Source organism: Pangasianodon hypophthalmus, chromosome 5, assembly GCF_027358585.1.
Source record: "Pangasianodon hypophthalmus isolate fPanHyp1 chromosome 5, fPanHyp1.pri, whole genome shotgun sequence".
Classification (NCBI taxonomy): domain Eukaryota; kingdom Metazoa; phylum Chordata; class Actinopteri; order Siluriformes; family Pangasiidae; genus Pangasianodon; species Pangasianodon hypophthalmus.
This window is the reverse complement of record NC_069714.1, coordinates 2,834,090-2,858,856: the sequence shown is the minus strand read 5'-3', so window position 1 is coordinate 2,858,856 and position 24,767 is coordinate 2,834,090. Positions and strand designations below refer to the sequence as shown.

Sequence of the window (24,767 nt, the reverse complement as noted above, 5' to 3'; positions counted from 1 at the left end):
TTTCATCAAGGATTTTTATAATCAAATATTTGTGACAGCCATACTCCTGAACTTCGTGAACCAAGCATCATTAGAACTACAGCTGGCACTGTGTGTTGTGGTCAATATTTGGGGCCATATTCAGAGCTGAGTTAGACATGTGTAGTGAGGAGTTAATGCCAAAATTGAGCTACAGTTTTAATTATGAACTTAAGCACTATTCAGAGAATAGTGCACAACAACTGCACATGCGAGGTGGAGTTTGCGTAAAACAGGCATGTCTCAGTTTCTGATCTTCAGATTCTGACCTTGGATTTGAGCACATTTTTCTTGCTCAGTATTGTGTGAGTTGCAGCAGCATTAAATCCAGTGCTACTGTCTGACAGTTGGATGTAACCCCAAAATGTCACGTTGAAATGATGTGGCCATTGTAAAAGCTTTCAAAAAAATCTATGGAATGCCATATGAGGCCATTTTGAAGCCAATACTGTATACACAAATATAACACTACTAAGTAATTAATATTACTGTGCCTTTAAAGTCCATGAAAAGTTTTTTTTTTTTATCTGAGGATATAGAAAGAGACGTTTTAATCAGAGATATTTCTAATTTTGTCGGCTGAGTTTAAAGGAGTTTTTTGTTGGCAAGTTATGAACTACACTTGCTTAAAGTGGTCTATGACATAGCACATGCATGCTCAGTTAGCTTATCATTTAAATAATGTTCATGTTTTCTTTACAGGTGAGCACATCAAGTTAAAAAAAAATTGCCTTTTTTTTTTTTTTTTACAAATCATACAAATAGCTTATATGTTGCACACACTTTACATTTTCATAACATTAAATTAGTACCTTGTAGCTACATTAAGTTAAATAAAAAAATTAATTCAAAATTATAGGATGTGATAGATTAAGTGCTATTTCACTAGGAGGGTGGAAGGCATACAGTTAAACCAAATTTGCAGTTAATGTAAATGGTACAACTAGGACTATTCAAGCAGCAATATACTGACAATATAAGAGACTCCTATTAGATGTTTATTTACATACACTCAGAACTTCTCATTCATATATTCTATCCCCAAGGTTTGCAATGACATCTCAGTCTCTGGAATTGAACTCTACTAAAAACATGTGGTCTGAATTAAAGAGGAGCACAGAGGATACAGAAGAATATAAAGACGCATAAAATGCTCTGCATGGAGCAGTCAACCAAGATGCCTCTACACATGTCTCTTCAAACCAATCCAAACTGAAGCAGTTTTAAAGGCATAGGTTTGGACAAAAACTTGATCTAATAACAGTCTGTTACACTGTCAAAGGATAATTAAGGTTAAGCTCTGGTGCTTAATTAGAGTATCATTAATTCAAATCCAACTGCAAAATACAACTCACTCATTGCTATTAACACACAACACATGTATAGGTAACTGGAGTGTTAACGGCAAATTAGTCATTAGTCATAAGCCACGGTAAGTTTAAGTGTTAAAGAATTTTTATACAGAGCGTGTAGCCACCCACCATCCACACACAGCAAATAACCTATGATACTACCTCAACTGCCTCTTTTTTAATTTGCCAATCATTTTTCTTTTTCCCCAATTTAGTCAATGTTAATTTCCACCCCACGTTTTCTCCCCTTTCACATAACAGCCACCACCTAGGGAGGGTGAGGGAAAACTGATGCTACCGCCAAGACATGTGAAGCCAATGTATCTTTTTTAACTGATGCTAATGCAGCGTCACAGAGAAGCTGAATACTCTTGGAGGAGACACTAACTGCCGTCTTCATAATAAATGAGCTAAGTGATGCCCATGATTGTCTAGTGTTGCTCTCCCAGAGCCCTGACACAGACAGCTAAAGCACTGCCAAGATTTAAACTTGCAATATCACTTAAAAGGAATGTTTATTAGCCTCATTCTGAGCCAACCCATGTATCCCACTACAGTTTTGTTAATAGAACTAACAACTTAATTTCTGTTAGCATTAGTTATCACCTAGTGAAATTCCCGAATGTGAATTCATGCTTCATGGAAACACGCCTGCAAAATATATTCATCGAGAACAACTCATGCTGAAAATTATTTAAATAAAAATGTAATATGCTATAGCACACAAAAGACCTTCCAGCACAGGGTTAGTGGTGATACTAACCCGACTGGAAATTGTGCTGTAATCATTGTCGTAGCCATTACTCTGTTGGGGAAAAAAATAATGGCACAAAGGAACATGCAACATTAAAACCTTTTCTACCACTGTTCAAGGTAAATATGCACTAAAAATTTTGAGAAACAGTCTCTTCAGTGTTGTAAACATACAATATCAGAAGAGTGCTTCCACTTCTTTTTCTTCTTCTTTGTGCTCTTGTGAGAATGTAAATAAGACGTATGGGATAGCTACATGGGATTGATTGCAGGAAAAAAAAATTTAGAAATATATCAGAGCATGGCAAACTGATGCTAAATCCAGGTTACACTGTAACTATTTAGTGTTTAAGACCTGGCTTAATACATCAAGTTCATTGAAACCCAAACAGTAAATTGCAAGAAAATCATGCAGTTTAAATATACAGTTTTGAAGAAAAAAAAAAAAAAGGAAAATACACCTTGCTTCAATCCTGGTCCTCACTTCTATAAACAAACAAATAACCTCAGGTGACAACAAACAGATTTCAATATGTCATTTTTGTTCCAAAAAAAAGTAAAACAACTTTCAGAAACCAGACAAAATAAGTACACCCTTCCTACTTCCACAATCATTAAGACAGTGTTAGATTAGTTAATCATCAAGAAGTGTGACTACTGCTACAAATCTTTTGCCAGTTTGGTGTTCTGGAGCATGCAGGTGTGTGTCTACATCATGCCAAGAAGAAAGGACATCAGCCATGACCTCAGAGAAGCAACTGTTGCTGCTCATCAATCTGGGAAGGGTTATAAGGCCGTCTCCAAACAATTTGAAATTCACCATTCTACAGTGAGAAGGACTGTTTACAAATGGAGAGCCTTCAAGACAGTTGCCAATGACTACATATTGAAAACTGTTGTGGTTTTTTGTTGTCACCTGAGGTTATTTGTTTGTTTACAGAATTGTTACACAATTGTTACTTAAAACATAGAAATGAAGAAGGGGATATTTTCTTTTCCCCATAACTGTAAGTATCTTCTCAGGCTGTGTACATTTATAGCTACAAATAAAGTCCAAAGCTTTACTGTATTGTTCAAAAATACTATGTTCAATATTAGTTTTTATACAGTCAGATCCGGAAGTATTTGGACAATGACAGAGTTTTTGTGATTTTTGCCTTTATACACCACCACAATGGATTTGAAATAAAACAATCAAGATGTGATCGGAGTGTAGACTTTCAGCTTTATTTTAAGAGGTTCCACAAAAAATATGGCATTTAACATTTAGGAATTACAGCCATTTTCAGCAAAGTACCTCCATTTTCAGGGACTCAAAGGTATTTGTACAAAGTGACATAATTGTAAATATAACCATAATTTTAATACTTTGATGAAAATCCTTTGCAGTCAATGACTGCCTGAAGTCTAGAACCCATGTTCTCAAAACTCAAATTCTGAGTTTCCTCCCTGAAGATGCATTGCCAGGCCTTCACTGCAGCCACCTTCAGTTGCTGCTTGTTTGTGGGTCTTTCTGCCTTCAGTCTTGTCTTCAGTAAATGAAAAGCATGCTCTATTGGGTTGAGATCAGGCGACTGACTTGGCCATTAAAGAATATTCCATTTGCCTTCGAAAATTCTTGAGTTGCTTTCGCAGTATGTTTAAGGTCATTATCCGCCTGCACTGTGAAGCAGCGTCCTATCAGTTTTGTAGCATTTGGCTGAATGCTAGAAGTGAGTATTGTCCTATACACCTCAGAATTCATCTTGCTACTTCTGTCAGCAGTCACATCATCAATAAACACCAGTGAGCCTCCATTGGCAGCCACACATGCCCATTCCATAACACTTCCTCCACCATGTTTTGTGGTATACTTTGGATCATGAGCTGTTCCTTACTTTCACCATATTTTTCTCTTTCCATCATTCTGGTACAAGTTAATCTTGGTTTCATCAGTCCAAAAAATCTTATTTCAGAACATGGGAGGCTTTTTTTAGATGTTTTCTGGCAAAGTCTAATCTGGCTTTCCTGTTCTTGAATGTTTCCAGTGATTTGCACCTTGTTGTAAACCCTCTGCATTTACATTCATGAAGGCGTCTCTTGATTGCAGATTTTGACAATGATACGCCTACCTTCTCCAGGGTATTCTTGACTTCTGTTGATGTTGTGAAGGGGTTTTTCTTCACCAAGAAAAGGATTCTGTGATCATCCCCTTTGTTGTTTTCCGTGGTCTTCCAGGCCTTTCGATGTTGTTGAGCTCACCAGTGCGTTCTTTCTTTTTAAGAATGTACCCAACTGTTGATTTGGCCACACCTAAGGTTTTTGCTATCTCTCATAGATTTATGTTGTTTTTTCAGCCTAATGATGGCCTCCTTCACTTGCATTGAGATCTCCTTGGACTTCATATTGGTAGCTCTAGTTGAACAGCTGCCAAATGCCAACTCAATACCTGATATCAACTCCAGACCTTTTATCTGCTTCATTTGTCTTGAAGTAATGAGGGAATGGACCGCACCTGGTCAGTTCACTTCTTGTCAGTCAATTGTCCAAATACCTTTGAGCCCCTGAAAATGGAGGTACTTTGTTGAAAATGGCTGTAATTCCTAAATGGTGAATGCCATATTTTTGTGGAACCTCTTAAAATAAAGCTGAAAGTCTACACTCCGATCACATCTTGATTGTTTTATTTCAAATCCATTGTGGTGGTGTATAAATGCAAAATCACAAAAACTCATTGTCCAAATACTTCCGGACCTTACTGTATATGATAGTTTTTTGCCCGACCAGTTCAGTGCTTATTTTTTGAAGTTACAGCTGTGTAGTTTTCCTCATAGTACCAGCTAAAATAGATTTTTAAGTAAGATTAAAAAACTGCTTATATAATACAGCTTACTAAGAAGGAACAGAAAACCAACAAAGGCACAATAACAAATACGAAACACAAAAGAAACCAATCATCTCATTCTACAAAATGTTCACTTTTTAAACATGCAACCAAAGACACCACAACACTGTAACACAGTAGCGCATTTACTGTTGTCATTTATAGCAGTGCTTCTCAGCTGGGCACATGGAGAATCCCTGTCCCTAATCAGTTTTGTGTTTTCCTTGCCCGAACACACCCAAGTTAATTTAAGAATGGCCTGGAATTTAGCTGTTTAGTTGTAACAGGCGTGTCAGAGTAGGGGAAGCAATAAAATAGGCAGGGCTGCAGTTGAGAACCACTGATTTACAGCAGATAGTTAATCAGTTACAGATAAGCCTAAAATCCTCATTATCTGACAAATAACATTTGCATAATTCTTACCCCAGCCTGTGCACCAACTGAATCCAAATCCAACTATATAGAGAAACGGGACCATCAGCATAATCACAAATAGCTTTTATGACCAAACATGCAACCACTAAACAGTCAATCATAATATAATCCTCACAGACCACACGTCCGCAAAATGAAGAAAATGACCACTACTCACACGCAGATATTTTTAAACAATTTGTTCACGCAAATTTCTAACATAGGTGTCATTCCATTCATGTCACTGCTTTTCCAATCTGGCAGGACACAATGGCAATGCACACTTCTATGAATGGTGTGATATAGGTGGCTGTGAATGAAACACTTGCAGTGGAAGCTGAAACATCTATACAGTGTATTTGCGTTTATATATTATTTGGAAAAAAAAAAAATAAATAAATAAATAAATAAACAAAAAAAAAAACTGTCCACTCACCCGCACACTGCTCCTGCTACCCACTGACATACATTCTTCATCATCTGACACCTGTAAAGATACACAGGTCAAAAACAAAAACAAAAAAAAGTCACGTTATAATTTTAGATGATCCTAATCCAATATTTTGTGGGGCTTTTTTTGTATATAATATGGCTGCACAATGCAGGCTGAATAACAACTAAGTAAAATTTTACAAATAATATGAAGATCTATTAATCCAAAGATCTGCTGCATGTTACTGTCAGACCTTCTGGGTTCATGAACTCATGTCCATGTAAAGCGTATATGTTTTTGTATAGAATAGGTTCCTGTGGTCATGACGCATAATTTGCATTATGCGTCATGACCACAGGAACCTAATATCATCCATAATGATAATAAATATATCTGTCATGTAAAGATGTCATATACAAGGTATGGCTATCATACAAATATTAGTTTGTGCTGCTGCAGTAAGGATTGCTTATTGTCTCCAAAGTCTCCTAAAGGATTTGCCAACCTGGTATGAGAAGAACTAGGGTAACATAAAAAGGACAGAAAGCACAATTAGAAAGGATCAGCAGGTGAAGAAACAGAAGAGAAGAATATACGAACCGAAACATGTCTCTGTGAGTGGCGTGTATACCGCTCACTGTCCTCCTGTTAGGACCAAAAAAAGGAACGTGTCGAGGGAGAAAAAGCAAAGAAAGCAAAGAAAGATAGGCAACACAATTCACAGCATGTGTTTGTTTTTTTGTAACATGGTAAAACAAACATATGACTTCAGTCAGGATAATAAATATTTCGACATTGACAAAGTTATTGTTATTTTAACTGCCTACCACATTATATTGGAGTTGAAACTAAATAATGATTACGAACTTTTTAAATGTGGTCTCCCCTTTTTAAGGAACCAAAGTAATCAGACAAACTAACAATCATAAATTGAACTGTCATTTTCAATACTTGGTTGTAAATCCTCTAAGGTCAATGAATGCCTGAGGTCTGGAACAAAGACATCACCAGATGTTGGATTTCTTCCCTGATGATGCTCTGCCTGTCCTTTACTCCAGCTGTCTTCACTTCCTGCTTGCAACTGGGGCATTTTGCCTTCGGTTTTGTAATTGTCCAGTTGCTTTTGGTCACTTTAATGCAGTAGGGGGGGGTCCAATATACTGTGGTAGTCAGCAAAAATAACAATAACTTTGTCAATGTCCATATATTTATGGACCTGACTGTACAACCTAAATGTAATGTCAGTTGTATAGGTGAACAATAACTGCTAACAATAACATGAGTCCCATTTGCACACCATTTGCTTCATTATTTTAAACAGTTGATATGTCACTTTTTTAATTTCAAAACTGATAAAATGAAAAGAGCTCTTAGTAATGGATCCAGATTTTTGTAGCACCATGAATTATAAACATATAATCATAATAATGTGATTAGAATTGTTTGTATTATAATTCTATATGGTACAGTGTTATGACCCAATGCTGTGAATCTGTTGCATTGAAACCTCATCAAGTCACAATTTCTATTTAAAAAAAAAAAAAAAAAAAAAAAAAAAAAAAAAAAAAACAATGAGACATTAACTCCCAGAGCTGCTCTGGACACAAACAAACTCTAGTAATACCATCCACTGCTCAATGTCCCCCCATTTGTTGTCCAGGTTCTCCAGTCCATAGTATTTCTGAGGAAAGAGTGCACATGGCAATAAAGGACAGAACACAGAGAGAGGGGGAAAAAAAGCTGAGGTAGGAAAAAAAACCTTATGTGTAATACAAACTGAAGGCTTCTGATGCTGTGTATATTTACAGTCATGGGAAAAAGAAAGTACACCTTCCTTCAATTCTATGTTTTTATTTATCAGGGCCTAAGTAACAACGGTGTGGTCCTCACCAACTTCTATAAACAAATCTCTCAGGTGGCAACAAAAAAACCAACAGATTTCAGTATGTTATATTGAAATCTATATATTGAACTATATATTCTATAAATCTATATATTGATTTCAATATGTTGTCATTTTCCCACAAAAAGTAAACCAAGTATGTTTCAATATGTTGGCATTTTAAGACCGTAATTAGCAGCTAGGTGTTACTAAAGAAGATTAGTTAATCATTAAGAAGTGTGACTACCTTTACAAAAGCAGAACTTTTGGAAGTTTGTTGTTCTGGAGCATGCAGGTGTGTGTCTACATCATGCCAAGAAAAAAGGACATCAGCCATGACCTCAGAGACGTTGTTGCTGCTCATCAATCTGGGAAGGGTTATAAGGCCATCTCCAAACAATTTGTACAGTGAAAAGGATTGTATTCTAATGGAGTGACTTCAAGACAGTTGCCAATTTTCCCCAGGAGTGGTCATCCCAGCAAATTCAGTCCAAGGTCAGACCATTTACTGCTCAGAAATATAAGGTAAAAACCCAAGAGCTACATCATGTAGCCACATTAAATATTTATGCTTATGGCTTTCATGGAAGGGTGGGCAGGAAAAAGCCCAAAAGAAATATGGCAGCACAACTTTGGTTTGTAAAACTGCATCTGAACAAACCACAAAAGTTCTGGAACAATATCTTTTGGACTGATACTGATGAGACCAAGGTGGAGATGTTTGGTAATCATGTATAGTGCCTTGTTTGGCAAAAAAACAAACACAGCATTTCATCACAAACATACCAACTGTCAAGTATGGCGGTGAAGGGGTGATGAGTTGGTCTTGTTTTGCAGCCACAGAACCTGGGAAACTTGCAGTCAGTGAGACAACGATGAACTCCACTTTATACCAAAATATTTTTGAGATAAATGTGAGCCCAACTGATCAGCAGCTTATGCTGGACTGAAACTGGGTCATGGAACAGGACAGTGATCCCAAGCACACAGCAATTCGACATCTGAATGCTAAAGAAAAAAAAAATCAAGGTGTAGGAATGGCCAAGTCAAAGTCCAGACCTCAACCCCACTGAGATGCTGTGGCAGGATCTTCAGAGAGCTGTACATAAATGAATGCCCTCAAACATCAATGAACTGAAGGAATGTTGTAAAGAAGAGTGGGCCAAAATTTTCTCTTGAGAGACTTAGTAAACTAATGTTTACTTCAAGTTATTGTTGCTAAAAGTGGTTCTACATGTTACTGTATTATAGGGATTTCTTATTTTTCCCACCTGAATATTGGTTTACTTTTCTGGAAAAAATAACTACATATTGAAATCTGTTATGTTTTGTTGTTGTCACCTGAGGTTATCTGTTTGTTTCTAGAAGTTGGTGAGGACCACACAATTGTTATTTAGGCCACGTTAAATAAAAACACAGAATTGAAGGAGGGTGCACTTTCTTTTTCCCATGACTGTATGTGTGATATTTATAGAGGGTGCACAGTTAAAAGCCAAATATCAAAAATCTATGCTGTAGATGCAGATCTACAGTCAACTCCAGAATTATTAGCACCTTGCAAGAGTATGAGCAACAGAATATATAAACACACAGTGATCCAAATATTCCATTAAAAGTAACTGGAGAAACTATTTTAATGTTTTTATTAAATTTTTTCAAAATATTCAAAGAACTTTATTTTCTTGTAAACGGTTGTAAAAAATTTAAATAATATTAGTAAATCATCATGTGCTAACATCCGTGAAATCACTTTTAATTTGCTTTTAATGTCCAAGAATGTTGTTGTTGCCTTGACCAAATATAAGGTTGCACACACATAAAATCAACTAGCAATTTATCACTATAGAGAAAAAGCCCTCAACACAAGGGGGTGATTGTTAAAGTTGCAATGATATGAAACATACATAAGCAGTTAAAAACACAATTAAAGTCTGCCCTCAGCACTCATTCCATGTGTAATTAATTTTTGCTCATTTCCATAAAGGGTGTCAATATTTCTGGAGTTGGACCACATAGACAAGCAAGGGTCCTACCTTCTGGACCTGATAAATCTGCAGGACAGATGGACAGAAGGAACATCAGAAAAGCAGGATTGGAAGGTGAGCAGGAAAGACAAAACAACATGAGACAGAGAAAAAAAAAGAGCATTGACACTTTTTCACAAGAGGCTGTTTGGTTTAAAAAAAAATGTTAAATGTCAGACAATAATTTTGAAATTAGCCTAAAGACTGAGTGATTTTCAGAATGACCTAAGCATTAATTGGATGACTTTAGTTTACCTGACCAGTCTACAGCAGAGGCTTGTGACCACAAAATTTAGTTGGGCAGAAAGAGATTAAAAATATCATAACCTTGAAAAAAATTAGGTCGAGGGGCTATCACATTTGACTTATGCAATAGGCTACTATATAGTTAATTTTTATAGTAACCCTGTAATTGCCAAGTTGCTGTTTCATCCAAATTTCTAGCCCAACTAAACCTCAAAAACAAAATCATACTAAATACTAAGCCAAAAAAAAATCAACCAAATGAAATTTCAAATAAGACTTTTGTTTTAAACAATTATATCATGTGTCCTAGACTTTTTATTTGTGACTGAAACTTGGTTTACACCCTGGGATTTAACACCACTTTCTGAACATGCTCCTTCGGGTTTAAATTTTTTTGGCTCACCAAGGGCAGTCATTTTAAATGTCGGTTATTACCGGTGGAAAAATATGTGAGCTTTGAGGTCCAGTTACTTAAAGTGGAACTGCCCAGTCATTTGCTTTGTACACTTATCAACTCCAATCAAATTATATTTTATAAATTATCTGAAACATATATGTATATGTCAGATTTTCTGTCCCTGATTGTACCCAGTACCGAGTTATTGCTGATTCATGGTGATTCCAATATTCACCTTTGCTGTCCATCCATGCCACTGGACGCTGAATTCCAAAATTTGTTGGACTCTATTTAACCTCACTTTGTCTGTTTCAAGCCCTATGCACAAACAAAGTATACACTTGACCTAATGCTTTCTTTAGGTTTTCCAGTTTGTAATGTTCAAGATATCTGTATCAGATCATAGACCAGTTGTGTTTGACTCCCCATCACCATGTTCATTCCCTAATGCAGGAGAGCAAAGCACAAGTGGAAGAAAGATAAACTCCAAGTTTTAAAAGATTGTCTAACAAATTTTAGCCCCAAGGCCCTTTTTAGTACTATTAATGCAGTTTTAAACCTACCAGAGACTCCATACCTTGAAGACCTTAAAATTAAGGTCATTAGATCTGTCTTTCCTCCACCAGTCTATGAGCCTTCTGAATCTATTATATGCTCTGCTTCTCTGACTCAGTTTGACCCTGTGCCACTTTCTCCGTTATCTGATATAACTCATATGAAGCCTACCACTTCCTCTTTGGATGCTGTTCCTTCCCATCTCCTTAAAAAAAGTTTGGGATGCTGTTGTCCTAGTGTTCTGACCATCATTAACTGTAGCCTCACTAGTGGAACTGTTCCATCCTGTTTTAAACATTCAGCCTCTTATCAAAAAGCTTAACCTGGGCCAGACCTCTTTTAATAATTACAGACCAATCTCGAAAATCCTGTTTCTATCAAAGGTTTTAAAGAAAGTGGTCTATTCCCAGCTGTCTTCACACTTACGTGAAAATGACATTCTGGACAAGTTTCAGTCAGGTTTTAGGGTGCATCACCTCTGCTAAACCTGACTAATGACTTACTGCATTCACTTGCTATTATGCCTATTGTGCCATTTAATCATGCTTCACCTGACTACTGCATTTGATACAACTGATTACAGCCTTCTTTGATCATCTTAATCCTGCAGTGGGGATTCAGGGTTAAGCATTAGGCTGGTTTTCATCCGACCTGAAAGAACACACATTTACCATTCAGATGGGTAAATGTATGTCATCTTCAGCCCTACTGCCTATGCTTTACCCCAAGGCTCCACTTTAGACCCTGTTTTGTTTTCTTTATATTTGCTCCCACTGGCTAAAATCCTCTAGAAATACGGAATTTCATATCATTGTTACGCAGACGATACCCAGTTGTGCCTTACCACTGAAACCTGGGGATAACAATTCTTTAATAACTATTCTTTTAGCCTCTTTGATTGCATTAAAGATGTCAAGTCATGGTTAGCTAAAAACATCCACCAGCTAAATGATAATTAGTCAGATGTAGTCATTTTTGGTCCTTCTGAGAGCATTCAAATTATTGGTGACAACTTGAAGGCTTTTTTCTCTAACCTGTCTAACTGCACAAAAAACTTTGGGGTCATTTTTGAATCATCTGGTGTTTGAATCATCAAATTTGACAAACAAATTTGACAAACAAACTCTTTACTCTGGTGTAAAGAGTATCTTTTATCAGCTCAGAAATATTGCCAAATTGAAATCTATCCTCACATTTAAGGATCTATAGATAGTTTTGCATGCTTTTATTACATCAGACCTCAATTATTGCAATTCCCTTTACATGGGAGTCAGTCAGACTTTGCTTTCCCATCTGCAACTTGTCCAAAATGCTGCAGCTAGACTTTTTACTGGTACAACAATAAGAGACAGTATTTCACCAGCCATGGCATCTCTACACTGGCTTCCGCTCAAGTATAGAATCGATTTTAATATTTTATTCTTTGGTTTTAAGGCACTATATGGTTTGGCTCCACAGTACATCAGGCAGGGCACTTCGATCTACTAATAGAGTACTGCCGTCCCATGTTCACGATTAAAACACAAGAGTGAGCGTGCATTCTCAGCAGCTGCCCCTAGACTGTAGAATAGTGGAATAAAGTAAGATCTGCTTCAGCTATTCACAAATTTAAATCTTGCCTTAAAACCCATCTTTTCTCCTTGGCATATGACTGTATCTAACCCTTAGTATTTTATGTCATGTGTCCACTTAGTTATTTTAATAAGGGGATTTATACTTTGAATATTTCATTATCGTTTTGTTTTATGTCATCTTGTCTGCTGCTGTAATGTTGATGTGCCTTTTTAATCTCAATTGCTCTCAGCTGTACAGCACTTTGGTCAGCTTCAGCTCTTTTAAATGTGCTCTAGAAATAAACTGACTTCAATTGCTTCGACTCTTAGTTACAAGGGTTCAAATTTAAGAGAAGGACCAATGTTGATGAGCAGCTAGGAATTCGATATTTTTGCATGCTTAAACTATTATTCTAGTACTACAGTTTCCAAGCCTTTGGGTGTTGCTGAACTCGCCAAAGCATTCCTTCTTTTTTGAATATTTGCCCACTCCTAAAGTTTCTGCTATCTCTCTGATGGGTCTGTTTTGTTTTTTCAGCCTAATGATAGCCCCCTTCACTTGCATCAACACCACATATTGAGAGTTCCCATGAACAGCTACCAAAGAGATGGACAAAATCTAAAGTTTAACCATCTATACAGCTGCTGTAAACATGCATACTCACATCTTACAGCGAAGTTGCAGTGAGCTCTGTAGCGAGATTTCCTGGTTTGAATACTGGGTAACTTTTTGGTGGGAAGGGAATGGGGAGAGAAGGAGAGAATGGGGCAGTGCTCACTAGGATACTATGAGCTAGCTGCCTACTTACTCAAGTGACAGAAATGACTCAACAGATGAGGATTTTTTGAGTGCCTGTTACACAACGACATCCAGCCATACATGTTCGAGCCAGAATATACAGAAGAAGAACTGCACTAGCAAGAAGAGCAACAGGAGGCAAGCAGAGAGAAACTGTAGGTCTTTCAAAATTCAAACAAAACCACAAGTAGCTACCATACTGTTAACTAACCATGTTTCATGATTATACACATTTGGGTTAGTGACCTTACTAGCCATCTTACTAGTAGTTAAATGGGTGAAGACATGTATTTGCTAACAGACAACTAGTTCTCCTGCCTCAGTTCAGCTTCTTATTTTCGGGGCATGGAGCTTCTCTGCTCTCTGTTTTGTACTACAGACAGACAGAATTGCCATTTATCATCATCTTCGGTGAAGAACCCAGTTACTCCACTTTCAAGTCTCTTTTATAGTCTTCCGGTTTGAACTGCTTGTTGCACACTCAAATATCCATCATTTTTTGCTGGTGTATAGGCTAGTTGTCCTACCTCAGTTTGGCTCCTATTTGACAGGTTGAGCATGCATGCAACTCTCTCTCTGCGCATTATGTACTAAATGCAGATGGAATTACTGTTGTCTTTAGCATCTAGCATTGCATTGCAATTAGTGTTAACAGGATTATCCTTCCTTCAACTGTCTTCTTTAGGAAAGTTGTCCAATATGACAGTATGCAGGAAAACAAATATACTTATGAACATGTTTCCGATTCTGACACCTGACAGCACAGTGTGACATTGTTGAAAACAAATTGTGGCATGCTGTCCTTGATATTGCATGCTCTTCCAGTGTGGCATGCTCTTCCGGTTTTAGGAGCATCAGAGTGAGGTGTCAGGTCCAGATTGGTTGATCAAATAGGGACTTACATATTTGTACAATGCATGTTGGGTATCCTAATTTTGCCACATCAAGAATTGGGAAAACAGGAACCTGATAGAAAATCATGAATTCATGAAAAGCATGAATAGTGCAAGCACTCTAAGTGATGCAATATCACATGACATAATAATACACACGCTAACAAAATTTTTTTTTAATTGTAGTTTTAAGCCGGAATTTCCTTTAAATTTGTGCAGACTGCTTAATTTAATTTAATGTGCTGTTTTCACAGGCTTTTACAGGCACACAAGATCTATCAGCAATCTAAACATCTATGTGGCATCAGCTGTATAATAAAAAAATACGTCCAGGCAACGGGGAGAATATACAAACTGTGCACACACAGGGTGGAGGCAGGAACCCCAACTCTGTAGGTGCAAGGCAAACATGGTAACCACAAAGCCACCGTGCCCCCTGTAAATCTTAGATCATAAATCTAGAAAATTATGGTCAGATCATAAGGGGGAAAAAAAAATCACTAAATATTAATTAAAAAGGTTCAATGTTTGAAATAGGAAATAAGCTAATTATGTGCTTATGCATTGTTCCAAAGACTCTTTGGTTATATCATGCTCAATGGGCACTGCAATTCAGTAAAACCTTTGAATCACAGCCAGAGAATGACTCATCAGTCACCTTTAAAAGGGCTGACATGATACTATGAAATGCCTGAACAACAAAATACCTAAATAAATAAACCCCAAATTATTAGAAATTAAATAATGGGATAAAACCAGACAATATAGCCAGCCAATTAAACCATAACCATTCAGCTAAAGAGTTCAGAGGATGAACTGCCAGTCTTAACCTGAGCAAAATCTGCAGGCAGAAACAACCCTGACAAGGCAGCAGCCATCTGGTTCCTCACAGATTATATTATTATGAACGGAAACTGAAAGCATTTTTAGAGATGAAATTACCATTTTAAATTGGGGCTGAATTTAATTTAAATTTTAATTAGGTTGAAAATATAGTTTCTGTGTGATCAGAAACAGTACTTCAGTGCAATAATTACACAATGATTTGTAAGTGAAAATTGACAGTATAATATTAATCAGATTTCACCTCTTTTTGTTGTCTCTCCAGCTCCTTCATGCGGATCTCGCGAGCCTCTGCCCTGGCGGCCCTCTTAGCTGCCAGTCGGGCCTCAGCCTGAAGGAGAAAGAGAAATTGTTTTACTATAATCTGTCAACCCTTGTGTACAATTCCCACCTCAGAACGAAACAAAAATTTAGGATGGCGTATGAATTTTCTATAATTCTGCAATTCTGTGAAAACAGAATCTATAGGGCCCTATAAAATAGCACAACCAAAATTACTGACCTCAGTAGAGTACAATGATAGTAAATAATCACATAAATATCAGGTTTATTAGACTTAAAATCTGATATTCTCTGTTATTCAAATATAAACATTTACATGAAGCAAAAGTCTCTCTTGATAAAACACAGCAGGATCAAGAGAGATAGTTAAATTGGGCTAAAAAAAAAAAAAAAATACAAAAACAAGTACAACACAGATGCCTCTGCTGCCAACAAATCTAATTTGTGTGCCAGAAATACTCTTAAAATACACTTCAAACAAGCTAATGAAGAAGAACTAATTCAGACATTTAACCCTGCTGTGACCTTGACCATTTTGGATCACTTTCGAAGTCTAATTAGTTCATCTGCTGGTTATAACATTAATTCCATATAAATCCTACAAACTTTCTAGTGGTGGAGTCATAAAAAAATTACAAAACATTATGAAAACCTGATAACGCTTTTTCTTTATAGATTTTTTTTTTTTGCAGATTAATTAAACTATTTTTAGTTCCACATATATAGTATTTACAATATTTATGTGTTCTATTAAGTTTTGGGTGAGTCTGATGGTAAATTACAAATATATCCTCAATGGATATATGGGCACAAAATATCAGTCCACTTGTGTACACATAGTTTGTTTTCTAATTATAAAAAGGAAAAAAATACCCACAAGATAGATATTTGAACCTCCATACACTCATTACTACAAGTGAAAAACTTCAGTAATGTTATCATCACATACAATCAAAACAACAAAATTCATCACAAACACTACATACACCAAATATCGCAATGTATTTACAAATGTAGAAAAAAGAAAATGCAAAGTAATTGTCACTGAAATTAAAATCATGGCAAGAACCAAGAAACTACACACATTACAAATAGTGAACTCATTTTACCATAACAGGAAGTCAGATAGCCGAGTCATTTATACACAGAGCACACCCTTCCTGTACTATTAATAGAAAATGAGCTGATGTAAAAAGAACTCAATCACTACTTGTTAGCATCCAAAAATATGGGTCATCTGGGTTTCCACACATCCTCAGTTAAAAACTGAAAAAACAAGAAAATTAGGCCATTTCTTTCACCTTTCTTTTTATCTCTCTCACTCCTTCACAGCTATTTTTAATGACCTATATGAATTGGTGTCCCAAAGATGTTCTAATTTAAGACATTTCCTAAATTGAAGGTGAATTAGATGTGAATTAAGTTATGTGAAAAGAAAATAGTTATACATGAAAACAGAGGAGAAAAAAAAAGATCTACAGTGTACCCAGGTGATCATGGACATCAAGCACTTCCTACAGGGAAACTGCTATATTTACTTTGTTTTAAGTGTCTCAGTTGACATGCTGGATCTAAAGTGTTGCACAGCGTTTAAAGATGATGACATGGCCAACAGAACCCGATTTATAAGCCAGCTTTCATCCTCTAAAAAAATTATACCAGCCTTTAATCATCTTTTCCGTCACTAAATTTTCTGTCTGCTGAGGCATTTGTTTACAGCTTACGGCTCTGCGCAGACAGACCAGCCCATCCTCCATTTATACAGCAGCATTTCTTTTGTCATTATTGAATGACTAGTTTTGTTTGTTTTAATTTATGAGTTTGTGTTGGCTCACTTGATTTTTTTTTCTCTTTAATTAATTCGAATAGTATAAAATGACAAAATGTTCTCAATGGTGCTCTTAGTCACTGACCTAGTGAACTTGCAAGATGTGTTTTTGATAGAGACTCCAAAGCACTTCTATAAGTCCCTTGTGATAAAGGCATCTGCTGTAAATGTAAATAAATAAGCAATTTAAACTTGACACCATAATTCATATATAAAAGTGAAGTAAGCCATGCAAATTTTATGATTTGCCAATCAATCAAGGTGTACATTAGTTAACGCATAGTGTGCATCTTTTAATGCATAAATTTACAGACGCTATGGAGCAAGATACAAATGTCCTTCCAACTTTATGTTTTCATGAACACCAAATTTCTTGTATAAATGCTCGCCCGAATGATTTACAAATAAATCCACTGGTATCCAGCTTCATAAATGAAGCCTAATGGAAGGTGTCAATAATCAGCCCTTTGTGTGGAGAAAAAAGGGTGAGGTTTTTAATCTGAAAAGCACCATCCCAAATATGAAGCATGGAGGTGGCAGCATTATGTTGTGAGGACATTTCAGTTTGGATTAAAGACCACAAGGTGAAAATATTGGAGTGGCCATCGCAAAGCCCTGACCTGAATTCCACAGAAAATTTGTGGATTGAACTGAAAAATAGCCTGAGCAAGGAGGCAGACAAACCTGACTGAGTTGCACCAGTTCTGTCAGGAGGAATGGGCAAAAATTTCAGCAAAGTATTGTGGAAAGCTCGTGGAAGGCTGGTGGAAGGCTAAAAAACACCAAGAGTGTGTTTCAAGTTCAAGCAATTAAAAGGCAACACCACAAAATACTAACAAAAAATGTGTGTAAACTTCTGACTCACGGAAAATCTGATATAGTATATAAAAGCTGAAATAAATCTCTCTCTTAATATTTTTAAATTACCTCTTATGGACAAAGCAGATACCCCGATTAACTTAACACAGGAACTGTGTGGTAACATGAAAAGTGTGGAGTTGATTCCAAACCTGCACTCTCCTGCCCAATGCTTTTTTCCATGGCAGGCCTCACTCTTTCTTTCTCCTCACATATGTCCTTTCTGGCATCACCACATAGCATGCTGCACTTTTTATTAATTTCTTTTGTACAATTAATATTTTTAGTGAGGCTACAACTACTCCATTAGCAGCCATACATGCCCATGCCATAATACTGCCTTCAAATGTTTGACAGATACTGTAGTATGCTTTGGATCATGAGCCCTTCCTTTCCTTCACCATACTCTTCTCATCATTCTGCTACAAGTTAAACTCTGTAATAAAAAAAATGGCTGTAATTCATGAACTGTTAATGCAATACTTTTGTTAAACCCGTAGAATAAAAGCTGAATCTTTATTGCTTTACTTCAAATCCACTGTGATGGTGTACAGTGGCAAAATTATGAAAACTGTGTCACTATCGAAATACTTATGGACCTGACTGTATGTGTGTGTAATATATATGTATACACACACACACACACACACATCAATCAGCCATAACATTAAAACCACCTGCCTAATATTGCGTAGGTCGCTCTTGTGTCATCAAATCAACTCTGACCTGACATGGAGTCCACAAGACCTCTGAAGGTGTGCACCAAGACGTTAGCAGCAGATCCTTTAAGTCCTGTAAGTTGCAAGGTGGATCATCCACTGATCAGACTTGTTTGTCCAGCACATCCCACAGATGCTCGACCAGCTTGAGATCTGGGGAATTTTAAGGCCAAGTCAATGTGTCTTTGTCATGTTCCTCAAACCATTCCTTTTTTGCAGTGTGATTAGGCACATTAACCGGCTGAAAGAGGCCACTGCCATTAGGGAATACCGTTGCCATGAAGGGGTGTAATTGTCCTTTGACATCCACATGAATGCCAGGACCCAAAGTTTCCCAGCAGAACATTGCCCAGAGCATCACACTGCCTCTGCCAGCTTCCCTTCTTCCCATAGTGCATCCTGGTGCCATCTCTTCCCCAAGCAAGCGACGCGCACACACACACACACACACACACACACACACACACCTGCCCACACACACGATGTAAAAGAAAATGTGATTCATCAGACTAGGCCACCTTCTTCCATTGCTCCATGCTCCAGTTCTGATGCTCACGTGCCAATTGTAAATGCTTTGCGCGGTGTTACAGGGGTCGGCATAGGCACTCTGACCGGTCTGCAGCTACACAGCCCCATATGCTGCAGCCCTCATTAAGTTTTTCAGCAATTTGTGCTGTGGGATCGGACCAGATGGGCTTGCCTTCGCTCCCAACATGCATGAGTGAGCCTTGGACACCCCTGATCCTGTCACCAGCTGTCCTTCTTTGGATCACTTTTGGTACTAACCACTGCATACCGGGAACAACCCACAAGACCTGCTGTTTTGGAGATGCTCTGACGCAGTTGTCTAGCCATCATAATTTGGCCCTTACCAAAGTCACTCAGATCCTTATACTTGACCATTTTACCTGCTTCCAACGCATCATTTTTGAGAACTGACTGTTCACTTGCTGCCTAATATATCCCACCCCTTGACAGGTGTCGTTGTAATGAGATAATCAATATTACTCACTTCAACTGTCAGTGGTTTTAATGTTATGGTTGATTGGTGTGTGTGTGTAAGCTTTTTCTCCATAAATAATTATCAAAAAGTCTGCCATTTGTGGAAAGGCCAATTAGTAGACAGTAAAATCCAAACTTATTTTATATTTGATTTAGGAGCTAAACAATTCTGTGAATACACCATGGCTTTATCATACAGAACCTGATAAATATTTTTGCCATCATTGCAAGCTAAACTTCATTTATTTATTTTCATTAAAAATATTATTTGGAAGTTGCATCTGCAGTGCATCTGTGATTCTTGGGCACATGAGGACACAGAGAGGTCAAAGACACAAGGTTAAGCTTAACGAGAATTATGTTAATTTCATGGGAATTCATTGAGCATATTATTAATGCACCACACAGTTAAACATTACAGAAATATATTAATAGTGTTCTCTTAACTATTGGCAATATGGGTTTCATTAGGGAAGCAAACATACTTCCCAAATGCAGAGCAGATTATCTGAAACATCTGGTTGAACAAATTGCTGAAGAATTCAAACTATTACAGTGTTGTTGTTTTTTTTTTGCTGTTTTGTTTTTGTTAGATTTTTGGCTAGAAAACTAGCTGCTACTGATTATCCTTATTTGGCCATTTTCAGCGAGATCCACACAGACTGTGTTGACTCCAAAAGACACTCAAACCTATATCACCTCTAAGCACTACAAAAACCTTCCATCTTAGGCTAAACAGTAGAAGCTGAAATTAACTTTTATCTCCACTTCAGGTTTGTTTTGGTCTGTGCCTCTCAGAATATCTGTTCTTAGTTACTGTCCTTCCTTCTAAGATTGTTACTTCTAAGTCATCCTGGTCTTTGTTTTATAGAGACAGTTGTTTAGAGTTTTTATTTCATTTTGTGGTCAAACTCATTAGGTATGGTCTGGCTGCTTCCTGTAGCTGGGTGTTACCTCTAATGGGAATGGGACACTTTTCATGCGAAAGATCATCCTCAGCCCCAAACACTACAAAAGTTGAAAATGCTAAGACTTTATTCATTCCTACGAAATAATACAAAATCAAACCACATTGCCCTCACCCATACAAAGCTTAGGTTCAACAAATAAAGCAGAAAGAATTGTGCAATAAAGGACCAATAAGAAACTCCTGGAAAGTAACACCCAAGATCCAGGTTGCAGCAGTCCTTTCTCAACCAGAATTTCAGTTGGGGCTGGGACATTTCCAAAAAGTGAAACACAGATGTTTGTTGCTTGCTTCTGTAATCACATTTTTTAATGAAATTTTATTTTTCAAAGTAACAAAGAGTTTCATATTTGTAAAATGGTCAGAAAGGGATATATGCATGACACAAAAATTTTAGTGTTATGTAGAAATTCTAGGCCTTGTGCTGAGCCTCATATCACAGCTGCCAGTGCTGACAGCTGACAGGGTAAGGGCCGTCTATTTTTACAACTCTTGTTACAGAATCAGCGTAGGACTCCAAGCACTTAACGGTGGCCCTGGACTCAACCTATCCCAACACATATTTTAGAGTCACATTAAAATTATGTAGAACCTGTAAGAAAAGTAAAATCTTATATACTATCCGAGTATCAAGACTTATTGAAATATATATTGTATGTAAATATATAAATACATATATATTGTGTGTGAGCATTCACAAATAGGTGACATTGAATGGCATTCACTATGTAGGGGGTAAAGAGTATTAATGTTATAGTCAAGGTAGAGTGCAAGAAACACAAGTAAAATGTTTTTAAGTGTAATGTAATAATTTCTCCCTGATTTACATTCATTATTATGTGTGTGTTCTTTGGCTTGGTGATTTTTTGTGTGTGTGTGTGTGTGTGTGTGTGTGTGTGTGTGTGTGTGTAAACTTTTATAAATGTGGTGCAACAGAAGGGAACTGCCCAACTGTCAAGAAATCACAAGTTCAAATCCCGAAGATTTGTGGCCAGGACTCCAAGACAGCAGGACAGATCAGCATTGTGGACCATCTCTTCAAGAGCACATGGCCAGTACGTTGCTGCTCAAAGAGATGTACATGCAGTGTTTAGTTTTACATTTCTTGTTGAGTGACATGATCATCCTCTGACTTCTTGCTGAATTGCTCACTATATTCACTAATGTTATAGTTCACTACTATATTCTAAAATACCTTTTTTTTTTTTGCAACCAGTTGTAGTCATTCTACTTTGTCTAATACACTGTTCATTCCTTTAAAAATCTCTTGTGCTCAGAGCCTTTACTTCCCAATGCTCTGCTTCGAGAAAAAAAAAAACATCATTTTAAAAAAAAAAAAAAAAAAAAAAAAAAAAAAACCCTGAGAAACAAAATCTGCAGAATTAACAGAAAATAACATTCGATAAAATATATACATTTACCATCTAATCCCCTGCTTGTCATTGTAACAGTGGATCTGGTCAGTGTTCTAGAAATACAGGCAATACCCATAATACCCCATGATAAATTTATCATGAGATCAGTAATATGATGTCACATAATTCAAGCCTTTCTCCAGTGGCCTTAATTTGAAAAGAGAACCGGAAGATGCTAAATAAAACACGGGAATGGAAATCAGCTTTGCTGTTTAAAAAAAGTTAATGATCTTCTACAGTACAGGCTCTACACCTTGGTGAAATTAGCGTTTTACAGTAGTATTACATTGTGTACACATGGTGCACAAAATCTACCTCCCAAGCCTAGCATGACTTTTACCATCTGTTACACAGCACCTGTGACTGTATGTCAGCTTTGTGCTGATCTATGGCTGGAGACCCTCCAGGTTCGCACCAAAATCTTACACAAGAATAACTTTCTCAACTATTATGTACTACGTACAATACATCCGATAAAACAAAGATATTAAAAAAGACCGGAACCACGGCCATTACCCAACAGTGCAAGGTTTGCTACTAAACCAGCTGTGATGCAGGGGCAGAGACCCAGTATTACCTGCCTGACACAAGAAACTACTTTCAATTATCCTCTACACTGGTATTAAGTCTTCAAATTACCAATGTATCATATCGGAGGAAGATTTAGATTTGATAACTTGGTTCCGGGTAGCCACAGAAGCAGTCAAGATACAACCATTTGTATGTGCGTGTTATTAAAAAAAACTAAAATCAATCAGTCAATCAACCAATAAATCAATAATATTACCTCTTTTGCTATTACATTCAGCGCATCTTCCTCTGGAGTCACTCCATTTCTGTTTGGAGTTCTTTTGCGTCCCGGCCCCTGAGAAGCCATTGGGTATCGGTACTTTTTACTGTATACCCTATAAGAGTGAAAAGAGGTAGTCCTTCATGAGAACTGCAGCATTTCCAAACGCAGTTTCTTCATGTGTAAGAAAAATCTCCAAAAATGTAGAACTTTTCGAGAGTTTCCGGTGCGGAAGAGTCGCGCGTGTATCCGCTCCTCGCACGCTTCCTTTTCTGTGGTGTTTGTCAAAAATTAACACCGAAGCAAGAAGACGGCAAAAAAAAGATAAAATAATATACCAAATTAAAACGATCTGTAAAATTTCGAACTACCACATCCACATGTTTACAGCCACGTGCCGACCAGTTCCACTCGTTAATTTAACAACTCCGAGCCTAAAAGTTAAGCTACTTCAGAGTTTGCGACGCTCAGTTTCGTCAGTTTCCTTCCTCTGTAACAGCGGTGCGCGGTCAAGTTGTGTTCCCAGGCTGCACTGTTTTACTCTCTCTCTCACACACACACACACACGCACGCACACACTCTCATTACTTTAGTGGCGAGAGGTCGGTGCTAAAAACAGCTACCTTATCGTTGCCCTTCTCAAGTCACATGCCCGTCGCTTATATAACATTAAAGCATGGCAAAAAGACCATGCTTTTCAAATGCACACGGCGAGCACTAATGTTAAAGTTCCATTTTAATGTTCTTATTTATTTTAACCCACCAGCATCTCCCATCTCAGGCTGCTGCAGGTCGTGTAGGTTCCGTTGTTTCTGTTTGTGGTGTTGTACTGTATGGTAGGCTACTTCTAAATTTTATAAGGACATTGGATGATCACTTGAAGTAATTAGAATACAAGTGAGGGTTTTGTCAGATGATCCTACCCGGGTGCCTACTGACATCTAGTGGTAAAGTGAAGCGCGCATTAAATTGCAACCAAGAGAAAACTTTGTGGGTATTGAGTCAGCAAAAAAACTTCAGGTAAGCTTGGACATTTCTTGCAGCTTTCATTAGGCCTGGTATCTCTGGCTAGACTGTGACTAAACACGAATGAGACTTTGGATTTTAATGGTATAAGACTTTCACATTAGTTGAAATTCCATCTTCAAATACTGTGGCTTCCAGGTCCTTCCCCATAGGTCTTTTGGGTGACACAACATGTATCCACTGAAGGCCAAGAGGGCATGGTCGGAGCCTGGTGCACTTGACTGCAAGGGTCCACAACAAGGCACCACTGACCTTTGTGCCTTCAGAGACCTTTGACATGGGAAAGGGCTTTGATCTGAAAGCTTTTGGCTACTCCACAGGCAATCCTCTGCCACCAAGTAGTCAGATTAAAGCTAATGTGTGAGGGAAGGTTTATGTCCTATTTAATAAAATGGCTTAACATTCAAGGAATTTTGTCCTATGTATTAAGCGATCAAGGACTTACAGCAATAGGAGCACTTGCAGTAGGCTGTGTAAACAACTGAATTTACCTGTGATAGTTTTTCTCCGGTCATCCAAAATTTATTATAATCAAATCTGAATATTAGTGTTATTTTTTTCAAATGTAAAAGGTTTCAGTAAGAAACTGGATTCAAACTAAAAGGTGTCTTAAAAGTCTCCATACATAGGGGAAATTAACACTTTTTTTTAGCAAAATGTCTTCCAAAATTGTTTATACTTAGTTATATATATATATATATATATATATATATATATATATATATATATATATATATATATTTTTTTTTTTTTTCAGATAGCCTTGAAGAATGCCTTTGACAAAAGAAAAATGTATTGAAATCATTCTCATGGCTAGATCGAGAAGCTGTCACAAGGTTGCAATGGACATGCAAT

General features: G+C 37.2%; 1 protein-coding gene across 27 annotated transcripts in view; it reads right to left on the bottom strand.

Annotated features, from left to right (window-relative positions):
- Positions 1 to 23,784, bottom strand: part of lrrfip1a (leucine rich repeat (in FLII) interacting protein 1a) — a 52,018-nt gene extending 28,234 nt beyond the window's left edge. For 3 of the 27 annotated variants that reach the window (XM_026936090.3, XM_053234193.1, XM_053234189.1), the window contains exons 1-9: positions 22,884 to 23,451; positions 15,270 to 15,356; positions 9,749 to 9,766; positions 7,458 to 7,514; positions 6,434 to 6,478; positions 5,837 to 5,887; positions 5,410 to 5,442; positions 2,298 to 2,375; positions 2,134 to 2,175 (exon numbers count right to left, since the gene is read on the bottom strand). In XM_026936090.3, the coding sequence (XP_026791891.1) occupies positions 2,134 to 2,175; positions 2,298 to 2,375; positions 5,410 to 5,442; positions 5,837 to 5,887; positions 6,434 to 6,478; positions 7,458 to 7,514; positions 9,749 to 9,766; positions 15,270 to 15,356; positions 22,884 to 22,973 (501 nt within the window). In that variant the 5' untranslated portion in view covers positions 22,974 to 23,451. Of the gene's footprint in view, positions 1 to 2,133; positions 2,176 to 2,297; positions 2,376 to 5,409; positions 5,443 to 5,836; positions 5,888 to 6,433; positions 6,479 to 7,457; positions 7,515 to 9,748; positions 9,767 to 15,269; positions 15,357 to 22,883; positions 23,452 to 23,649 lie in introns of those variants that run through there. The other 24 variants (XM_053234194.1, XM_053234198.1, XM_053234202.1 and 21 more) reach the window with 13 other exon arrangements.
- Between the last annotated feature and the right edge of the window lie 983 nt (positions 23,785 to 24,767).